Source organism: Bubalus bubalis, chromosome 8 (assembly GCF_019923935.1).
Source record: "Bubalus bubalis isolate 160015118507 breed Murrah chromosome 8, NDDB_SH_1, whole genome shotgun sequence".
In the NCBI taxonomy this organism is placed as follows: domain Eukaryota; kingdom Metazoa; phylum Chordata; class Mammalia; order Artiodactyla; family Bovidae; genus Bubalus; species Bubalus bubalis.
In genome coordinates this window covers 21,780,647-21,804,174 of record NC_059164.1, presented here as the reverse complement: position 1 = coordinate 21,804,174, position 23,528 = coordinate 21,780,647, and the positions used below count along the sequence as shown (strand labels likewise).

Sequence of the window (23,528 nt, the reverse complement as noted above, 5' to 3'; positions counted from 1 at the left end):
TATTTGGAAAAAAAGGTGGTGTGACAGATGAAACCATTTTTTTCTTAATATATTATTTTACTGAGGTGTAGTTGACTTATAATGTTTCAGGGACACAGCAAGGTGATTCAGTTATACATATACACATATTATTTTTGAAATTATTTTCCATCATAGGTTATTACAAGATACTGACTATAGTTCCCTGTGCTATACGTAGATGGAACCATTTTTAAACCATGGTTAAGAGTCATCCTATTTTAGAAATTGTGTGAATTATTTGTACAGATATGATGCCAAGATAAAGATAGACAAATATTTAAGTCTTTATTCATATGGAATACAGTTTTTGTGCATAAAGGTATGTTAAAAAAACAAAACCAAACCGTGATCCTTGAATTCAAAATCATACTAGGAAATTTGGAAGAAGAGGGTGAAATATGTCTGGGATGGTTAAGATACAGTAGAGTGAGAAGTTAATGTAGCAACTAAGAGTGTACTGTAGGTTCTGGGATCCTAACTAGTTAGGCTCAGTATCTCAATTTACTACTTCTAGCTGAGTGACCTTGGCAAGTCACTTAATCTCCCAATACTTCCATTCCAGTCCTTCCTGGAGCTTACAAAAAGGCTCTCAGTGGTAAGGATGCTATAGATGTGTAACAAGAATAAAACTAAACAGGGTATTCATAATTAACATCATTATTATTATAAGATTAAGAAAAGTCCTGCATGACTAACAATTAAAAGAATGCTGCATAAATTCTATAGCGTTTTTAAAAGTAAGAGATTATTGTAAATTGGAATAGTCAAGAATGCCTGCACAAAGAAAATGGAACATGACCTGGAACTAGAAATCAGATCCTTAGAATAAAATGACCCATGAAATGCAGTGAACCTGGAGATTATCCACCCTTCACAGGTAGTAGTAGTGAATACTTGATCAGTGTTCCTTGTGTGCTGGGTACTTTTCTAAGCACTTTATATGAATATTCATGCATTATTCTATGTTTACAACAACCTTTTGTTCTGGGAGCTATTATCTCCTTTTATTCAGGTGGGAAAATTGAGGCACAGAGTAGTTAAGTGGCTTGTTTATCATCATAGAGTGACCAGGTTGCAGATCTGGCTCTCAAGTTTACACCCGTAACCACTCTCCTACACTGTTCCAGATAGAGTTTTGTGCCCAGACTAAGGTTACTGGGGCAAGAGAATTTGCCAAGGTGACTAGTAGCTGATGCCCAAGTCATTAGGTGCTTAATCCTCCTTAGTGCCTAATTTTCAAAATTTCTGTGCATCTAGCACCCCGGTTGGCTCTTCATGATGTGTATGATTTCCCCAATCATGATGGGAGGACCCATTAGGTTAGACGAAAGCCAGGTGTTAATTTCTCTGCAGGAAATCTGAACATTCTCTGTCCCTTGGGAAGAAAGGCAGTTGTATTTGGAGATTAGGTGTCATTGGATAGCAGGAGAGATGGAGTTTGAAGGTCAGTGTAAGTCAACATTTGTGAGGCAACAAAAATCAATCAGGTATATTTGGGGTTTATTCCTAAGGACAAACAGGCCAACTTGGAAATTTCTAAGCATGCAATTAGATGTCACATTATTGAGGAAGAGAAAGTAGAAAGAAAAAGGCAAAGGGGCATACATAATATATATATTTTGTACATATTTTTCAGCAGATAGGCACACTGTCATTAACCATATTTTAAAAACATACATACTAAGTAATGCACCTCTGTCAGAATTGTTTTAATTCTATCAGTGGAACCTAACGTGGTAAGTCTAAGAAATGTGCAGTGGCTGAGCATTTAAATGCAAGCATTTTAACAGGAGAGGGGAATCAAGCTTTATCTGACTTAATATTTATCCTCTGCACACCCTCAGTTTACAAAGCTCCTGTTAACTTCAAAGGGGTGAGGTGGAGAATGCAAACCAGGCCTGTTGTGTTGGTGATCATACAGTTTTTTTGCAGGTGGTGTCCATGTGTTTCTCCAAAGCTCATCTTTTCTATTTGCACACATGGAAAGAGTACCGAGTCCTCTTTCATCTTCATATTTTTGTAGTTTCTTGGAGTTATCCATTACAAAAAAGGGCTAGATAAATTCTTTGTGTGTTTCGGTGCTAATGTAAGCTGCCGAATGTGTTAGCTGGTGACAGTATTTGACACACCGTATAGTCACTTTACACCTGCAGTTATAACAGATGCATTGACAGAGTGCTGTGTACTAAAGAATGAGGTGATATTTCAGAATACAACATAAAATGGAAATCTAAAAAAGAAGTCCATTCTGCTTGTGAGTTTCTTACATTGTATTATGTTGGTAAATACAGGGGCTTGAAAAGAAATGCTGTTTGTTGTCGATGTTTGTCATCCTCTTTGATCACTAAGTGGTAGAAAAATGATCATTCCTGTATAATTTGTGATCAGCAGCAGGCATTATAATATTCGTTTATATTCACATGGGCTTGCTGTTAACATCTAAGTGTCTCAAAAGGCAAATTTTAAAGAGATGGTTCAGGTTGACATAGCAGCAGATGTAGTTTTGACAGTTTTCAAAGAAAGCAGTTAAATATTAGAATATGTTGATTGTTTGGCTATACCACCTCATTTAAGCAGGGAGATCCATTTATATAGACCTTACATCTTTAATTTTTAAAATCCACAAGGATTCAATCAGTTCAGTCGCTCATTTGTGTCAAACTCTTTGCGACCCCATGAATTGCAGCACGCCAGGCCTCCCTGTCCATCACCAACTCCCGGAGTTCACTCAGACTCATGTCCATGGAGTCGGTGATGCCATGCAGCCATCTCATCCTCTGTCGTCCCCTTCTCCTCCTGCCCCCAGTCCCTCCCAGCTTCAGGGTCTTTTCCAATGAGTCAACTCTTCGCATGAGGTAGCCAAAGTACTGGAGTTTCAGCTTCAGCATCATTCCTTCCAAAGAAATCCCAGGGCTGATCTCCTTCAGAATGGACTGATTGGATCTCCTTGCAGTCCAAGGGACTCTCAAGAGTCTTCTCCAACACCACAGTTCAAAAGCATCAATTCTTCGGCGCTCAGCCTTCCTCACAGTCCAACTCTCACATCCATACATGACCACTGGAAAAACCATAGCCTTGACTAGACGGACCTTTGTTGGCAAAGTAATGTCTCTGCTTTTGAATATGCTATCTAGGTTGGTCATAACTTTCCTTCCAAGGAGTAAGCGTCTTTTAATTTCATGGCTGCAGTCACCATCTGTAGTGATTTTGGAGCCCAGAAAAATAAAGTCTGACACTGTTTCCACTGTTTCCCCATCTATTTCCCATGAAGTGATGGGACCAAATGCCATGATCTTAGTTTTCTGAATGTTGAGCTTAGTAGCTAATATTTAAATGAAATTTATGGGAAAATTCAATCTAGTGGATAATTTATTAACTGGTTAGTGCATCTATATATTGTAACATAAAGACTTGCATTATGCGAGGATTAGTATGATTTGATATGTATTTTAATGATGTGCTTCCCTGGTGCCTCTGATGGTAAAGAATCTGCCTGCAGTGCAGAAGACCCAGGTTCAATCCTTGAGTTGGAGAGATCCCTTGGAAAAGGGAGTGACTACCCACTGCAGTATTACTGCCTGGAGAATTCCATGGACAAAGGAACCTGGGGGGCTACAGTCCATGGGGTTGCAAAGAGTCAGACATGACTGAGCAACTAACACTTTTATTTTTCTTTGATGTTACCACAGAATGCTTTGCCCAAAATAGATGTAAAAAGATTTTTAATATTGAAATATTATTGCTTCCATGCTATGATTTTCTATTTCCAATAATACCTGTACAATACTGCTATCCAGTTATGCTCAACGTGTTATGTTTAATATAGTAATCAAATTTCCCCTTATTTGCGGTTAGCAAGTCAAAGTAAAAAATATACATTGGAAAGTTGCCATGACATTATTGGCTCTGGAGCCAAATTTAGTAACTGATGAGAAATCTTGGTTCTGTCAGACAGGGTGGTTTCCTGAAGGACCAGAACAATCTTATTACATGGCTTTTCCCCTGTAATGTGGCCTCCAGAATGCCCTTGTTGGGACCCTGCAGTAGAAAGGCTCTAGAGTAGGAAATAAAGGTATAGACATTCTTCGAGCTAGCAGCTGGGAAGTTAATATCAACAACTCGATGAAGTGTAATAAAAATTGGGGGATAATTTTCAACACATTTAAGAAGCCCTTCTGGAATACTGTGAAGAAGATGAAAATTAAGAAAATGTCTTAGGTGTTCAGTGTGTGTAATTAATGAATAGTTGTGTAATACTTGATTTCATAATTTTAGCTATTCTAACAATTATATATCCCTGTATGTGTTAGTTGCTCAGTCGTGTCCACCTCTCTGTGACCCCATGGCCTCTGTCCATGGATTTCTCTAGGCAAGAATACTGGATAGGGTTGCTATTTCCTTTTCCAGGGTATCTTCCCAACCCAGGGATCAAACCCAAGTCTCCTGCATTGCAAGCAGACTCTTTACTGCCTGAGCCACCAGGGAAGCTTCTTATGTATCTCTAGATCATATCAACTAAGTCATATTTAATTGTAAATTTATATAAATACATCTTAAATTGGGTTGTGGGGTATAAAAATCAGATTTAAGAAATTGTATATCAATGGATAAAGTCATTCTCAGTAACTGTTCATTGTGAAGACTGTGAAAGTGTACAAGAGTAACCTCTTAAACTCCTTATGTAATATTGTGTACTGACTTGGTTCATTTGTGATTCATAACTACCAACTGTTACACTGATTAAAAATTAAAGATGTGTTCCTGTAGAAAAAAATTATAATCTATCATGTAATACATTTTTGTAAGAAAAACATATTCAAAGGAAGTTATCTATAAAAAATGAGTATGTTGAAAAAATTACAGAAATCACTTATATAATGCTAATATAATTCTAAAACTCTATTCCAATAACTCTTTTCTTGGGATTATATTCTTTATTTGTGGAAATGAGATATGTGTATATACTGATCCTTTACATTTGCTTCCTGCAACATTTGAAAGTAAAATCAGCTCCTTATATACAGTATTTTATGTGGTATCTCTTGATTATTTATTTCATGACCTTGGTTAAGCCTATCCAAGGCTTTCTTGGTTGGTCTTTTTTACTAGCCTTTGACTTGTTTGCTTATTATATTGATGAAGGCCTGGCCTGTGTCAGTAGAGACTTTTATAGTTATTGTTTTGATATCACTCTTATGGTGCACACTTTTAAAATTATTTATTTTTTATTTCTGCTCTGCTGAGTCTTCGTTGCCGGGTGGGCTTTTCCCTGGTTGTAGCAGGTGGGGGCTACTCTTCATTGGTGTGCAGGCTTCTCATCGCAGTGGCCTCTCCTGTTGTGGAGCACAGGCTCCAGGGCACGTGGGTTCAGTAGTTGTGGCCCATGGGCTCTAGTTGCTCCAAGGTATATGGAATTTTCCCACACCAGGGATCTGACCTGTGTCCCCTGCGTTGACAGGTGGCTTCTTATCTGCTGCACCCCCAGGGAAGTCTCTGTGCTATAGGTTTTTAAGTTGATATTTATTGTTAAGAAATGGAAAAAAGGGCTTGATCGGCATCTGGAGATGCTGGTGATCTTGTCACAGTTTTGAAAGCAGACACTGATACTTAGCTATGCTTCTTATTTTTTAAGAAAATCTTGATGGATTTCCATAAGGAAATTTGATCAACAATATTATCTGCTGTATGAAAAATAATATGTAGTTTTCTAAAGGTTTCTACATAATAATTAAACAATTTTTCCTCCTAAAGATTATTTTGAGGTTAAAAAATGTGACTCCCAAATCCTAGTATTTACTTTTATCTCTCATGCATCTCCCTTTCTTGGGGAGCATTCTTAATCTGGTGCAGTTACATAAATCTTTTTCACGGTAGGCAAGATAGTTTGAGTGCAAGCTTTTCTGTAAAAATGGTCATTTCTTATGGAAAATGCTCTAGAATACATTGAATTAAATATTACAGAGCATGTTTATAGAAAATCTCCAAATTTATTTTGGGGGAGAAGTTATAAAAATTTTGAGCTACATAGTGGTTGGTTTAAGTAAAATGTGTCTGTGGGATTTACCCACTTTAGAATTAACAGCTGTAACCATTGAGGTCAACTGACAGATGATTTCTTCTTAAGAAGGTGTTTATTGTCAGGAAAATTGCAAAGTTTCCTTTGTAATTACTCTATCTTTGTTATTTTGGCAGCCTGTAAGTTTTATTGGCATTTACTGAAAGGTAATTTTTTTTTTTTTGGCTCTTGCCAGCTGCCTTTCTTTTTTTGGGCAAACTTTGCTAGCTCTGGTATTCAGACCATATTTTCAACTTTTTCTGCCGATGGGGTCGTTTTGAACAAGGAGCCAAGTGGCAAATAATGTCTGAATTGTTCTCAATCATGTTTTCAGGAGAGTGACATCAGAATACTGCAGGTGTACTTCAGTCTTGCCTCTTGCTTATCTGGTGTATCATTTTGGTACTGCTGCTACTGCTAAGTCGCTTCAGTCGTGTCCGACTCTGTGCGACCCCATAGATGGCCGCCTACCAGGCTCCCCTGTCCCTGGGATTCTCCAGGCAAGAACACTGGAGTGGGTTGCCATTTCCTTCTCCAATGCATGAAAGTGAAAAGTAAAAGTAAAGTCGCTCAGTCATGTTGGACTCATAGCGACCCCATGGACTGCAGCCCCCCAAGCTCCTCCATCCATGGGATTTTCCAGGCAAGAGTACTGGAGTGGGGTGCCATTGCCTTCTCCGATTTTGGTACTAAACTGGTCAATTTAAGACCATGCAAATTACAGAATCTCACTATTTTCACATGCAGCCTGGAGGAAAAATATGTTGAAATTATGAATCAAAAGTGAGGATTCGCTAACTTGAAACAAAATCGAATCTTTCAAGCAGCACGGGGTCATCAAATCCAAATGGAAAGATTCTTTTCAGGAGGTTAGTATTAAAAGAAGTAAGGCCCAAACATTTGAAGAAATAGAGCTATGATATAATTTTTTAGACTTGTGGGTATAAAATATAGGTTTGGAATTTCAGTTGTCTTCTTGGGGATATTCACTTTTTAGGTTGTGTACCATTTTTCATACCTCTGGGCTTATTTAAAGACTTTTCTAGTTCATACTATTACATGTGAGATGAATTCTAAATTTAGAATTATACTGCTCTAGTTTTGAAGACCATGATAATAAATTCATTTAAGCAAGTCTTTGCATCACTATTTATTTCATTGCTTAAAAAAGAATACTGGAGAAAAGTGGTTATATCTATACCTAATTGCATAAAAGCTTATTTATTTGACTACATGTTCTTAGTAAAACTTACAAATTATAGAAAACTGCTGTTCTTCTTAGTAATTATTATTCTAAATTGATGACAGGCATATTAGTAATTGGCAGTCTTCTTTGGCAATGAAGTACTATCTTACTTTCTTTCTTTTTTATGTTACTATGGTCTATAGAGTAATTAATGTAAGTCGCTCAGTTGTGTCTGACTCTTTGCAACCCCATGGACTGTAGCCCACCAGGCTCCTCCATCCATGGGATTTTCCAGGCAAGAATACTGAGGTGGGTTGCCATTTCCTTCATTCTTTTCTATTGTGTATTGTCTGCTTCCTTTTTTAAATCAATAGATTTCAAAGAATATATTAACACCATTTTGAACCATTTGTTAGAGATCTAGTCCGCAGGGCCTGGCACTCTGGGGGTTGTTCTGGAGAGATGGAGGAGGCAGCAGTGTAGGATGGAAAAAGCCCACCTTTTTCTGTCCTTCCTATGAGAAGGACCTGTCTTCATGATCACACTGTAGTGAGGACAGAGCACCCTTGGTGTCTGGATATTCTGGCCATCTGTCATGGCCACCCTCAGGACTTCTTCATGCTAGACTGAGAAACACCAGGTAGTGTGGGTATCTTCCAACTCAGCTAGGAATAATAATAGATCCTGCTCAGCCTTTTCCAAAAAAGTGTTGTCCATTATTTGAAAGAAATCACAGAATTACAAGGTAGGGAAGTACTATTTATTTTTGTGATTTTATAGGGCTTAATGAGTAACCGTATCAAAGCATAGTGGAACAATTTCTGCAGAAGAGGTGTCTTCCATATTTATAAAGGTTTTAATTTGGTAATTGATGAAGGAGGGTGGTTTTTGAGGGGTGCAGGTTTGGGTGGGTATCTTGATTCAGAATGCCATTTCAATTTATTAGATCTGTTTCTCAAATAGCTGCAGCTTGTTCAGGTTTGATTCCTGCCAGCTGGATATGAAGTATTCTCTGTTTGGGCTCACTATATGGAATCTGTTTCCAAAAAAATAGTGTCATGCTGCTTTCCATCTACTGGACCAGTAGGGGTAGGAAGATCTGATTTGAAGCCAATGCAGAATGCAAAACTGATTAGATTTGGATTGTTCTAACAGGAGGCCTTCTTTTCCCTGTTCTTACCCTTTTCCAGATGGAAGAACCAGTTTCCTTCCAGGGCACTTTCTCCTGGCAATTAGACTGTGAAGATGAGGTTCATTTAGCGCTACTACAAGTACTATTAACGTAGGGTTAGGCTTTAAAATTTAGAGGAATGAATCAACGCTGTTTGTCCGAGCGTTGTTTGTCTTTAATTTTCAATTAATGGTGCTTGTAATGCTTTTAAATTAGGAATATAACTTTTTATCTTTTGATCCTGCTTTTTGTTTTATCAATATATTAATAATAGCATTACTTTCCATCATCAAGTGGAAAGTAGGTGGTCCATGAAATGCCTTTTAAAGCATCAGGCATTTTAAAATGTTAACCATATGTTCACCTTTCTAATGTGCATTATGTACCCTCCCTTGAATATAGTGGATTACACCCAATTTTGCTTTTTCATAGTGATTAAGGCCCATTATGAATTCCAGTGACCACCGTTTGCTAAAATGCAGTAATGCCCTCAGTTATTATTGAGGTACTTAGAGCTGTGTGGCCTCAGAATGTTATGCCCTCTGAATGTCTTATGTCAAATCTTTAGATTTTTCTTAGATATTAGTGAACAGTTACTTACATCCAGAGTTACATTTTAGAACTACAAGGTTGCTTAGTGTGATGCTTTCATTTGGAGATTAGGAACTGAAGCTCAGAGAAGTTGCACAGTATGCCTGGAGTCGCACAGCTAGCTAGCAGTGGGGTGGGAACTAGGTCCAGATTACTTGATTCCTCATTCAGTGCTCATTCTACCAGGCCATGCTGTTTGCTTTTTCCTTCTCTCAAGGTACCTTCCTTACAGATTCTTCTCCATGTACACGTTTTTTGCTCTTGGTGAGTAGTTGACTTAATGTGAAATTGAAAATAAGATGAAATAGAAAAAGTAGTGCAAGTAACACTCTGATGGCTGAAGTCCTGCTCCTGTCATTAGTCACTTTACTTCCTTGAGTTTCAGTTTATCCTCTGTGAAAGGAAGTGGTTGGAGTCATAATGGTAATAACTAACATTTCCTGAGTGCCTACCATTGCCAGGTACTGTTTGAAATTCTCCTGTGCATTACTTCATTGAACTCTCACACAAACTCCATGTGGAAGGTCTATGATAAGCCTCATATTATATAGGGAGAATCCAAATCTTGTAGTAGCTACCTGGTTGACCAGAAGTCCTTAAACCAGTAAGTAGCAAAGCCAAGTTTCCTCTCCATGCTCTTAGCCACAGCTGCTATGTCTCTGGATGATCTACATGCTCTCTTAGCTGTCGTGCCTAAATATTCTGGGTTTGAATAATAACTGTACCAATAGCGGATGTTACTGAGTACCTACACACTGCACATAGAGTGTCCTATTTATTTAATCCTATCAGCAACTCGACGAGTCAGTTGCTGTTATCATGCCCATTTTTTATAGGAGAGTAAAGTGAAGCACAGAGGCTTGCTCAGTTTTACTACTGGTAAGTCAAAGTGGTGGCGAACTTTGAAACCTGACAGATTGAAGTACCTGCTACCTTTGTGGCCATGCCTTATGCCTGAGAAGGGTACTTGAGTACCTAAGCCTGAACATGATATGAGTTTTGTATTTATTTTTGCTGATTAGAGGTAATGTGTATGTGTCTGAGCACGTGCACATCCACATGTAGAAACACACTCACTAATGATTTCCTAGCTACGTGTTTGGTGAGGTGTAGAAAACACTCATGCCCAGTGTAGAAATGGGGGAAGTGAATTTAGTGCAGGAGATAATGGAGTGTGGAGTGGGAGCTATAGTTAGGACTGTGGCAGAGAGGAAAACACAGGCTCTGGACGAAGAGGAAGCTGATAATGAGCTCAGTCAACTTTTGAGGCTGGAAAGTAGAATCATTGTTGCTGGATATTGTGTATTTTTTTTTCCTGGAGAAGCCAGAGTTTTGGATTTTTAAACCAGAAAGAGATTTTGAAGCTTATTTTTAAATGATCTCAACTAACTGAAATTAATTGAAGCTCCTATGTGAATCAAATAGAAACCCTCTGGTTTAGACCATTAGTACTGCTAGGTAGATGAGTGATCTTCAGGTGAGAGAGAGTTGACTACATCATGGTATCACCACTAATTTTAGAAGAGAGGATGGGTCCCATATCCAGAATACTTGTCCATCCTCTTCTGTCTGTTAAAATGGCATGATGGTACACTGTGATGTAGAGAGTTGAATTATGAAGTGTACTTCTAAGAAATAACTGTCTTGTGAGGCTGTGGAACCTTGTCAGAAGGCTTTACTCTGCAGACCCCGGGGATTCCTGGCTTCTGATTTTGGCTCTGTCCTCAGCACTGGTTTTCACGTCTGTAGATATCACACCTGATTCTGGATGGGGCCTTGAGGTGTGGAATGACTTCCGGGACCATTATACACTCTGTCCTCTCTTTTGTTCAGGTATGTACAGCCCCCTGGCAGGACCATTTAGGAATCCCTGCAGTGGAGTGTGTAGTCCCTATAACTACTTGGAGTTTGGTACTAGTTAAAAAAAATCTGATTGTCCCCTTCTGAGAAATGTGTGGCTTCTCTGAGATTCAGTTCTGGTTTCCAAACTGCCCAGGAAGTTCCTTGCAGGTACTGAGTATTTACTTTCGGTAGCAATGTAGGGATGGGTTAATGACTGTTTGTCTTCCTCCAATGTGCTCCTCTTAGCACAGCAAGGCTTCTAGGTGATTTGCTCACTTCTTGTCTCTGTGTTACATTTTGGTAATTTTCACAATATTTCTAATGGTTTTATTATTACTATATTTGTTATGGTGATCTGTGATCAGTGATCTTTGATGTTACTATTGTAATTGCTTTGGCTTTTTTATTTTTTAGCAAAAAAAAAATTTTTTTTGTAATCGAAAAAGTAGCTCCTTTTTTTATCTTTTTACCAATTTTTGTTATTTAGTCACTAAGTTGTGTCCAACTCTTTGTGACTCCATGGTCTGCAGCAAGCCAGGCTTCCCTGTCCTGTACTGTTCCCCAGAGTTTGCTCAGATTCATATCCATTGAGTCGATGATACTGTCTAACCATCTCATCTTCTGCCACCCTCTTCTCCTTTTGCCTTCAATCTTTTCCCAGCATCCAATGAATTGGCTGTTTGGAAAAGAGTCATACCCATAGGGCATTCACTTATGATTCCTTTAGCACAGAGGTTTCTGGTAGAAATATCAGCTCAGTCCCTAAAACTTGATCACATATAATGTTTTCAATTCAAGAATGCTGGGATCCATATCAAGGGGTGAAAATCTCCCTTAGTTCACCTTTGTGATTGTTACTGCCCAGAGTTCTGTGTGCTGCCAATACCATCAAAGGACCAACTAGATATGATGTCTAACCCCACTGATAATATTCCTTTTAAAACACAGAAAAAATACACATCAACTTGCTGTGCTATGGTCTAAATTTTTGTCTCGGAAGTATTATAGGTGAATCTATTTCCAGATGCTGCAAATAACGGAAAATAATGGAAAACGGGAATCAGGGTCTCTGTCCTTAAAATGTGTTTCAGTTTGCATTTTGATAGCGGTTTAGAAATGTTATCGCTTGTTTAGTCACAGACATAATTCACATCTTTCTTCGGGTACTGTAAACAAGAGAAATGGTTTAATGGCCCCATAAAGGCACTCTGCTGATAGCTGAGATTAGGCCCTTTAGTAATGGATGTCAGTGTGTGTATGTGTGAGTGGTATGTGTCCGCGGTGGGGGCAGGGCGAGCTTGAAAGAGGTAAATGTACTGGAAAAGAATCTATGAGAGGCTTAGATGCGGCCAAAGTGCCTGCCGATTTTCTGTAAGTCTTGGAAGATGGATTTATTAAGCATGTAACACTATTGTCTTTATTTGTACACAAACGTTTGCCTTTGCTTCTGGAATTTAACCCTGTACTAATTGAGGTCATTGCCACCCATTTATCACTTGGAATTGAAGTGATATTAACTTAAAGTGAATGCTTTTCATCTGGTGAGTGTATTTCCAACTACATATATTTATATAAAAGGCTACATGCATTTTTCATGCCATACTTGTATCTGGCCTTAAATAACCTAATTTATGTATACCATTTACTTTTTCCCCTTTTTACAGAGGCTTTTTTAAAATTCACTGCCATAACCAAGTGAAATTTTTTTTACAAGTGCTTTAGTGTCCACAGAGTGATTTTGTTTTGACTTTCTCAGTTATATTTTGTAAACAAGTATAGAAAACTCTCCGCATTATACATAACCATGGTCTAAATAAATGCTTTGAAATTCCTCAAAGCACATAAATTTCTAGTGTTTTAGAGCCTCAATAATATGTCATTTTTTTCACCATCATGTTTGTGTATATCCCTGTAAATCGGCCACACAGGGCTGTTTATCTGATTTGGGGAGTCAGAGTAAACACAGGGTTAATAAAGCAAACTCGAATGTCCCTTGTTAACTAACTTAGCATACCCTAACACTAGGAGGTGTCACTATGCCATCCGTCCACTTTTATATTTTCTTTTTTCTTTTTCTTTGCAGACCATAATCTAGAATAGGGATCAGAAAACTTTTTTTTTTTTTCCCCCGTAAAGGATCAGATGGTAAATATTTTAGATTTGGTGGGTCAAAGGGTTTCTGTCACATTGTTACTCAATGTAGTCCTAGACTACGTAAATGAATGGGTGGAAAAGTGTTCCAATAAAACTTTATTTACCAGAACAGGTGGGAAACTAGATTGACCCATGGGCTGTGTGATTTGCCAACTCTTGTTCTAGAATACTGTTTTTTTGTTGTTGTTCAGTCGCCAAGTTGTGTCCAACTCTGCCACTTAAGCACACCGGGCCTCCCTGTCCTTCACCATCTCCTGGAGTTTGCCCAAGTTCAAGTCCATTGAATTGATGATGCCATCCAACCATCTCATCCTTTGTCACCCTCTTCTTCTAATGCCTTCACTCTTTCCCAGCATCAGTGTCTTTTCCAATGAGTTGGCTCTTCGCATCAGGTGCCCAAAGTATTGGAGCTTCAGCCTCAGCGTCAGTCCTTCCAGTGAATACTTAGGGTTGATTTCCTTTAAGATTGACTGGTTTGATCTCCTTGCTGTCTGAGGGACTCTCAAGAAATTTGTTCAGTAGATTATTCTAAAATAGATTTTTTTGAGCAGCCCAGAAATCTCACCATCAAAATCAAGAGATTCTCATCAAGGCTCTAAACTCCCAGCTAATATTGATTCAAAAACTACAGATGTGATTCAAAGATGTAGTTTTATTTAGATAAGTAGTTAAAAATGTGATGTGTTTCTCTTCCCAGGGTAATTGTTTTGTACTCACAGAAATTACTGCTGTATTTCACTTGCATATATGATAAGACTTGGGAGGAAAGCAAAGTGAAAGGTCACAGCTGAGACAACTTATCATTGTATTTATGCTCACTGTCCACATAGAGAAGGGGACCCATCATTTGTGACATTTTGGTTATCAGAGTCACAGGGAAGCTTTAGTTGTTAGATAGCAATATTTTTCCTTCAGTGGAATATGAGTAGTGTGAATTTTTAAATGCCTTTGGTCCCAGCAATAAATTGAAAGAAGGCAGAATGCCTAAAAGCAAGCATGAATGCTCTGAGAATTGTTTTCATTTAGATGCAAATGCAAAGAATATATTATTAAGGTTATGTATATAGAAATATGCATTGCATACACATGAATTAATCAAACTTGAAGACTGGCTAATATACTTATTAGAACTTTTCTTAAAAAGAAAAGCAACATTATGAAGCTCTAATTGGAGTTCTGTGAGCTCTTGATGGTAGGACTTACTGTTCAACTTCTTCTGTAACTCCACATGTCCTGTCCCTTAGCAAATGGCATAACGTCTAGGCCAGTAAATGGATGAATTAATGAAGAAATATATGGATAAAGAAACATCTGATATAATGTTACAGTGGTTCTCATGCATGATGTAAATCTTAAGTGTGCCTACACAAAGTAAATTTGAATTGTTATGGTCAAGGGTTCAAGAGTTGCTGCCCAAAGCCCAAGACTTTAATTCCTACCTATAATAAATTAGTCCTAGGCTTTTAGTTAGGCATGAAGCTTAGCTTCTTTATGCCTCTTTAATTTTTTTTTTTTTTTCAAAATTGGAATACTAATGTCCTTCTTGTCTTGAATGATGAGAATCCAGAGTTGTTGAAGATTCTTTGGAAACTTTATAATACTGTGTAAATTTGAGTTTTTTGAGGCTTTGTAGGAGTGTTTTCTATCACTATTCCAAACTCAATGAGAGTTCAATATATTAATATTAACACCAAAGTTAAGCATATTATCTTTCTTAAATTTACTTCATGTTCACTATTGAAATATAAACAAAAACTGAATTCATAAGTTTCATTGTTTATTGTTTGAACTAACATGAACCAATCAATCATAACATAGTCTGTTTTCAGTTTAGTAGTAACCAAAAAAATACTTCAGGGTCATGATTGTTTAGGAAATTATTCTTCTATGAGCAAATTGTTAAATTCATTTTCTACATCAATATTGTAGATGTTCACATATGACTTATCATATATCTACCCTGAACCAAGGGACTTGCCTGATGGCTTAGTGGTAAAGAATCCTCCCGCCAATTCAGGAGACTCAGGTTCAGTCCCTGAGTCAGGCAGAGCCCCTGGAGAAGGAAATAGCTACCCACTCCAGTATTCTTGTCTGGGAAATCCTATGGACAGAGAAGCCTGATGGGCTTCACAGTCCACGGGGTCACAAAAGAGTCGGACACAACTTTGTGATTAAACACCACCCTGAACCAAAGACTTGGTTGTATGCCAGCGTTGTTGCATTTGGAGAGCCACGGGCCCTACACTCTGTGCTCCCGGAGAATGATGACAGGAGTGTGCCTCTGGTCTAAAACGTGGGCAGGAAAAAAAATGGAAGCCAAGATGATGCCTCCGAGTTCATTGTTCCAAAATGAAAACAATTGCTAATCTAGCAAATACTTTACGATGAATACCATAACCCCAAGTAAACTTTGTGAATTAAGAAGTGGTTAAGTTTATTTTGGAAGTGCATTTTTTAATGTCTTGGTATTTTGGAGCTCTTAAATTTAACCATTAGAGGAACTCAGTCATTGCAAGTCAGCCTTAAGATGTGGTTTTAAAGGTCAAGCCTCCATCAAAGCAAAAATGCAAGATGCATCTCTTGAGAGTTCTCTTGGCTTCTCCTCCTAAAAATCTGATTGTCCGGAGGAGTTGCGGGTCATAAAAGTTTGCATGGAAATGTGGTTGAGGAAGTCGGCAGATGAATGATATGAATTGTCTGAAGTCAGGGATAGAATGTAATATACATTGGAAGCCATCACTTGTTTGTAAATGAAGTGAAGGAGTTAACTCTTATGATTTGATACACTTGAGGAAGGAAAGATTCACTGTAATTAAAACTACAAACAATGCTGATGCCTGTAGCCCTCTGTTGCCGACACAGGCAGGACAGTACAGTAAGCGAGATGAAATGTACCTAGCAGCCTCGGCAGCAGGCTGGAGCCATGTTCAGTGAAAGTAATTTAATTAGTGTTGATCATGACTCCAGATGATGGTGATTTGATAAGGAATAATTTAGTACTTAACAGCCTTTTACATGCACCAACTCCATGTGGGAAGGTAAAGCAAATTGCACGAAATGAATGTGCTGCTTCCACTTGTACCCGTGCCAGTGAGCTGGAAAACTGCCTGTTCGCAGACGCTCCGACTCTCAGCCCTGTGATGAAATACCCAAACCCGGTCTCCCCTCTGGAAGGAGTCTCTATACTACCCTTACCAAAGAATAGAGAAGTCATTTTTGAGATCTGAGATCTCCAGGAAGCAGAAGACTGAAAATGAGGAAAATACCGTTGCTTTGGTTCTTGTGCAAAAGATTGAAGATCTCAGGTTGGCTTCTTTTTTCCTCCTCAACGCAGCAATTAAAAAAAAAACCAACAACAACCTAGTATTTGGCTTATGATTAGAAAAAAAAGTCATGGTTCCAAGAGCCCACAGTGATTAAGAGGCCCACACACGGAGAGAGTACAGGAGCCCTAAACCTCTTGGAGAACCTGTGAGAATCCTTGAGTGTTGGCATCTAACAAAAAGGGAGACATTGTTCAACTTCATTTTTTTTTTAAAGTCTTTTCAAGTCTTGGACCTGTTTCAGGGCAGTATACACTGGATCCACGTGTTGCTAAGATCATTGTGGATCTGAAATTTGTCTGGTTATGAGAATCACCTAGAAAATTTTCAAAGATAATGCTGATCTATACAGCAGCTGTAGTGAAGCAGAGTTCCTGGGAAGGGTGTATGAGTTTGCTAGAGTAACCATTTTTGTTGTTGTTTAATCACTAAGTCATGTCTGATTCTTTTGTGACCCCATGGACTGTAGCCCACCAGGCTCCTCTGTCCATTGGATTTCCCGGGTAAGAATATTGGAGTGGGTTGCCATTTCCTATTCCTGGGGATCTTCCCCACCTAGGAATCCAACCCGCACCTCCTGCCCAGCAGATTCATTACCAGATTCATTACCACTGAGCACCCAATGAAGCCCAGGGCTGCCATTACAAAGTATCATAAACTAGGTGGCTTAAAAAGTGGAAATTTGTTGTCTCACAACTCTGGAAGCTAGGAGTCTGAGATGAAAGTGTTGGCAGGGTTCTGATGGCTATGAGAGAGAGAGTGTTCTTTGCCTCTTCCCTAGATTATGGCAGTTTGCAGGCAATTTTGGCAATTCTTGGCTTGAAGAAGCATCACTCTAATCTCTGCCTTCATTTCACACGGTATTCTCACTGTGTTTCTCTGTCCTAATGCCCTGTTGTACAAGGACACCAGTAATACTAGATTAGATTCCACTCTAATGACCCTGTCTTTTTTTTTTTTTTTTTTGTCAAATTAACTACTCTCCCCAAAAGAAAACCAACTCAAAGAAATATATCACAAATTATTTGCTAAAGTGACATCAACTAGTTTTCCAAATAAAGTCATGTCTGAGGTAGGACTTCAAGTTAAAATTTGGAGGGGACACAGTTGAACTAATGACATATGGAATAGTAGAATCCCTGTTTGTTTGTTTGTTTTCAAAATTTCCCTGAGTACTTTGATGATTGGGCAACTTTGGGGATCCTCTGTTTAGGGATCAGCTTCCCTCTGAGTACACGTTTTTCCTTATGTTCTTTCTTCTATGGTTACTCCAAGAAGTTCTTGGGGCCAGTCTGAAAGCTCCAGATGATGTATCTACAGGGATGAGTTATGCTTTTTTGCTTCTAGGCTGATATTAATGGACATTTTGATAGAAGGCTACTGTCCTGCTAGGAATCTTTCCTGATGGTACCCCAGAGTTGTCCTCCCTCCCCTGATTCATCTGGAATTATTTATCCTGTGAGGTTGAAGCACATTATCAGATGTCTCTACTGGAACAGGAGGCCAGGCATTTTCAAACATCTCAATTTTTTAGAGCGTTGCTTGACGTTTCTCATATTTTTAAACCTTTTACTGGAGCAAAACATTTATCTCAATGTAAAAATCTTAACTGTATAACTTGGTGAATTTTACATATGTATATACTTGTAACCACTGCATAGAGCAAATATAAAATATTTATAGCTCTGTAGAAAATCCACCTGCCAGTGCAGGAGATGCAGATTTGATTCCCAGGTTGGGAGGGTCCCCTGGAAAAGGAAATGGCAACCCACTCTAGTATTCTTACCAGGAAAACTCCATGGACAAAGGAGCCAGGCAGGCTACATTCCATGGGGTTACGAAGCAATTGGACATGACTTAGTGGCTAAACATCAGCATTAGATTACTAGATTCCCTCTCTGTCATTAATACTCCCATCCACCACCGGAAGATTCTTTCACTATCAGGGTGGTCTGTTCTTCAAATTCCTTTACTACATACTCTATTGTGCTTGTCTTCTTTTATCAGCTTGCCATCTGAGAGACGTTCTGTGTGTAACCAGTGTGTTCCTTGTTATTCTTGTAGAGTATTTCATTGTATGAATAAGCCACACATTATTTATCCATTTTTCTGCTAGTGAACACTGGAATTTTTCCAGTTTTGGTATTATGAATAAAGCTGCTATGAATATGTCCTTTTGGTGAACATATTCAGTCCTTTCTCTTTGATATTCACCTAAGAGAGTCATTACTAGATCATAGGGGAGGTTTATATAAAGACTTGGTTGATACTGCCAAAAAGTTTTCCAGAGTGTGTGTTTGTGTGTATGTGTGAGTTTATACTCTCGGTAGCATATATTTAAAAGTTCTTATTGCTTTAGGTCTTCTTCATGTCAATGTCAATGCCAATTTTTAGCCATCCTAGTCGGTATATAGTATAACCTGATGTGACTTTATTTGCAATTTCTTGATGAGTAAAGATGAATACCTTTTCATATATGTTCATTTTGTTGCTCATTTATTTTGCTATTTGGATATCTTCTTTTATGAACTGCCTGTTTGAATCTTTTGCCCAATTTTAATTGGGTTGTTTCTTTTCTCTCTTTGTAACAATTTTTATTAGGTTGAGTATGATATCTTTGATCTTTCTATAGCAAGTAACTTCTTGGTGTGTGTAGCTTAGTGTCTTGGGGAAGAGAAGTTCTTAATTGCAGTGAAGCCTAATTCATAGATTATTTTCTTCTATGGTTAATGCGTTTGCATCCTGTTCACTAATCCTTTCCTACTTCGTGGTCCCAAACACTTTTAAAACAGTAATGTTGAATATAGTAGTCTCTGTAATGTCTGATATTTTGATAAATATGATCAACTTTGCATCGTACTGCCAATTTATTAGCTTTTGAGATCTTATCCATTTTTATTCATACAAATTAGTTCTGATCTCTCAGGTATAATTTGAGTTCCTTTGATGTTGGTACTGCTTTTTCTTAGGAAAATATAAAACCCAATACTTAATCTAAAGTGCTGAACTTAAGGTATGCACATTTTGTTGTATATGTTCAAGTAAGTCATAAAGAGTTGAAAACTATTTGTTAAGAAAGCAGCAAATACATGATTAACATATTACAAGATTTCATTGTGCAATATCTGTCATTCTAAGAAGTAGCATACACACACACACATACACATGCAGAGGGAAAAAATTTTCTTAAAGGATGCTACTTTAAATCCTTTGTGTTTTTGTTTCATAATTTAAAAGCATTTTATCTTGTGAATTTAGAATTTAGATAAAAGTAAAGAGAATAATGTAATGAACTCTCACTGACCTATCAGTCTGCTTTTAACATCTATCAACATTTTTCTATTTGATTCTTCCCCTACACATCTTTTTCTAGATTATTTTAACGAAATTCTAGGACTTATTTTTTTATCCGTAAATATTTTATGAAGCTTTAGCTTTAAACTTTTTTGGGGAACAACTGCCATGTCATTATGACATTCAACAAAATTAACAATAATTTCTTACCTAGTCCCCATTGAAATGTCTTACTCATTGGAAAGTTGTCTCTTTTAGTTGTTATGTTCAAATCAGAATCCAAGCAAGTCCTCATGTTATGAAGTGAATCCTGAGGTTGTTAAGCCTCTTTCATCTTAGCATTTTATAAATTATAACTTTCTGACTTGGTAAAGTTAAGGAACATATGTACCATTTGCATATGAAAACATACATAATTTTCCCTTTGTTTCTGTTCCTCTGACTCTCTACTCTGAGTAGGTATATTAAACACACATTAAATTAGAAAAAATACTTTGAAATAGATCACTCAGTGAAATAATTGTATTATTATTTATTAAGTTTTCCTTAGACAACTAATTTAGGTGACAAATTTGTTTTCCACAGTGTTTCAGATGTTTCTTGAATATCACTGAACATTTCAGTCAAAATTATGTGCTTATATAAACAAATTTATTTTCTTGGAGCTTGATAGTTCTTGATATCAATTTCTTATACTAAAATTATATATGACATTCAAGCTAGTACAAGTTTATAATGCTGTAACGTTATGATCAAGATTGAATGGCATCATAAACCACAAAGTTTCTCTTCTCTTCTCTTCATTTATAGTGTATGTACTTAATATTTTGTATTTTAATCTCAGGTTTTACAGAGTTGGGATAACTATCCACAGTGCGTCCTTTTTGGGCTTATCCTTGATTATTCATACCTGTGCATATTGTATGAAACTAAAATTCATTCTCATGTCTGTTTTTCCTCTTATCTTTTTATTTATTTTTCCATTTTTACTAAAACTTCAGTTATTTTGAGGATCTCTAGTATATATTTTTTTTCAGCTTCATTTAAAATAACAAAAATATATAACCTTATTTTATTTTTTGGTTTGAGAGATATGATTCCAACCTAAAGATACATATTTCTTCATATTTTGTGATATTATCTTTATATTATATTGAACAGTAATGACATGACAATGTCATATGAAAAAGCAGAAACTAACATTTCATATAGAATAATTGCTTTATGGTCATAATATACAAAAAATAACTTTAATGTATTTCTCACAATGTATCTTCACACTTCTCTTAAGTAGTTAGACAAGTACTTTTATCTGTAGTTTAATATATAAGCACTGGCCACAAAGACATTGAGTTTTTATCCTTTTGTCCAAAGTATCATTAGTTACTCTAAGAACGGCAGCTGGGGTTTCTTCGTCATAGTTCAGTTTTTATTCCATTAAACCATTACTATTGATGCACTTGAAATATTTTCCTTTCAGTTAACTCTTAAAATTATGCTCCTATTTTCAGTTAATTCTTGAATAGTCAGTTGTGTTTTTTTTTTTCCCCTGCTTGAGTTATTGGAAAACTTGCTGAAATATTTTCAAGCATATTTTCTGAAAACTGAACTTCTCATTTTGTTAGTGTCAGCTAAGCCAGTTACAAGTAGTTGATTTCACTTTCAGTAATGAGAAAGTTCAAGCATGCATTTTGTTATACAATAAAAGCAAACAATGAGTATATGGAGAGTATATAGGATTCTCCAGAATCTTTTCTTGCATGAAATTTTTCCAGTGTGATTTTTCTTATGTATGAGAGTTAATAGGAAATGTTAGTGACATTTTAACCAAGAGGGATAGAACAGGTTAGTGTACTTAATTCCTAACAGGATTTCATTTTTGTGGGTATTTTTGTTTTGTTTTCTAGTGGCTTTTCATGGCCTCCCACTGAAAATCAAGAAAGAACCCCACAGTCCATGTTCAGAACTCGGCTCTGCCTGCAGTCAAGAACAGCCCTTTAAATTCAGCTATGGAGAAAAGTGCCTGTACAATGTCAGGTAAAGTAATTGAGTGTATAGTGAGCACCTGATGGTTCTTACAGAAACACAAATTTACCATAATATAAAATCTCAAGTCGTATTTTATAAGAGTTACATCTTCAACATGTAACAAGCTAATTAGGTCATGTGTTGAGCAGAACTCAAAAGGACCGTTTACTGTCTGATCATATACTTCTAGAATCATTTTAAAGCAGTAATTTTTATCCAGATCATGAGCTGCTTTTCCACAACCGTTAGGGGATGATGCATCCTGAGATTGTAAAAAGGGTCTTAGGTGGCATGAGCAGGTACGGAAAGTTCAGTTCTCATTAGAAAGAATGCATTATGCACTTTAGAGTTTGTAGGGGGAAAACAATGAAGCATTTGGCAGGTCTGAACAGTACATTAGTTATCTGACAGGCTTTGCAGATGATCTATAAGATGCATTCATGGTCAGTTGCAGTAAAGTTAGAATTTTATAAGGCTTAGCAGAGGCTATTATCTGTTAAAAACCCAGTTGTTCCTTCTGATGATAATAAAGGGTGGAGCAGTAGAAGTACATTGTTCCTTTGTTGGAAAATTTGATAACATGTATGTTCATTAAAAACCCTTCACAGTAAATTGCATTCTGCTACTTTTCATATTGGCCCCTAATTGCATAAGGAAAAAGTTGGCTCTGTATATTGTATGTTATTACTCTCAATTACAGTAGAGACATAGTCCTTTAAAGGAGTTAGTTTAGAAACTTATAAAAATGATTACAGATATTTGCGGTCTTATAAATTATGTTGATTCAAGTTCAAGTTCATAATGCATTATGATTCAGAGGAGTCTTCTGTTTCCTCAGATTTTTTTTTTTTTACCTATACTCTGTTTCCTTCTGCAGAATAATGTTATTTTTTTTCCCATTCTTCAAATCAAAGAATAGCTGAAGGTTAGAGGTGTACAATGATTCACAATATTTAAAGTTATGCTCCATTTATAGTTATTATAAAATATTGGCTACACTGCCAGTGTTGTACAATATGTTCTTATAGATTATTTTACTCCTAGTAATTTGTACCTCTTAATCTCCTACCCCTATATTGCTCTTCCTGCTTCCCTCTACCCACTGAAAAGCATTCACTTGTTCTTTGCATCTGTGAGTCTACTTCCTTTTTGTTACATTCACTAGTTCGTTTTTTAAGATATTTAAGATTCAAAAAACTTTGATTTGCATAGTTTCATGGTACCTGACCAGTGCTTGGATATTTCATTACTATTTGTTCTTGCAAACTTGTCTTCTACATCTTCTTTCCTAGACAGTTCAGCAGAGTCTGAAATGATGAAGGTGGTTCAGTTGAACTGCAAAGTTTTTAAAAATTATCTCTCTTATAGAAGCCTACTATTAAAGCATACTGAGTTCAGATAAAACAGTATTGATCAATCTGAGTTTTATTTTATCACATTTTTAATTTTTGCATTTTCTCCTTATGAGTACTATGTATTCACAGAATAATTATTTAACATATTGGAGAATTTTTAATTAATAAACCAAATAGGTATAGAATTGTCATTGCATTTTAGCATTGATCAGAAGTGTGATTATGGAAGAACTACTGCTTTATAGACATATTTTAAAAAAATGACATCTGACTTTCATAAATTAATGGTAGAATTACCTGTATATTTTGAGATTCTTCTCGAAGACCAATAATTCCCACAGTGATTTATTGGGTTAATACTGCTTTTTCCATTTCTATATGAACAGTGTAATGCAGTATAGCATTTTATGAGAAAAAAGTAATATCTTAGGACAGAAGTTGTATCATTATTTTTCACATGGGAATGAGACAGGTGAACCATTTTATAAAAGAAGTACATTCTCATTCA

General features: G+C 36.9%; 1 protein-coding gene across 3 annotated transcripts in view; it reads left to right on the top strand.

Annotated features, from left to right (window-relative positions):
* Positions 1-23,528, top strand: part of ETV1 (ETS variant transcription factor 1) — a 98,069-nt gene that overhangs the window by 31,458 nt on the left and 43,083 nt on the right. For all 3 annotated transcript variants that reach the window (XM_006061772.4, XM_006061771.4, XM_006061775.4), the window contains one exon: positions 21,545-21,674. In XM_006061772.4, coding sequence (XP_006061834.2) covers positions 21,545-21,674 — 130 coding nt within the window. The remainder of the gene's footprint in view (positions 1-21,544; positions 21,675-23,528) is intronic.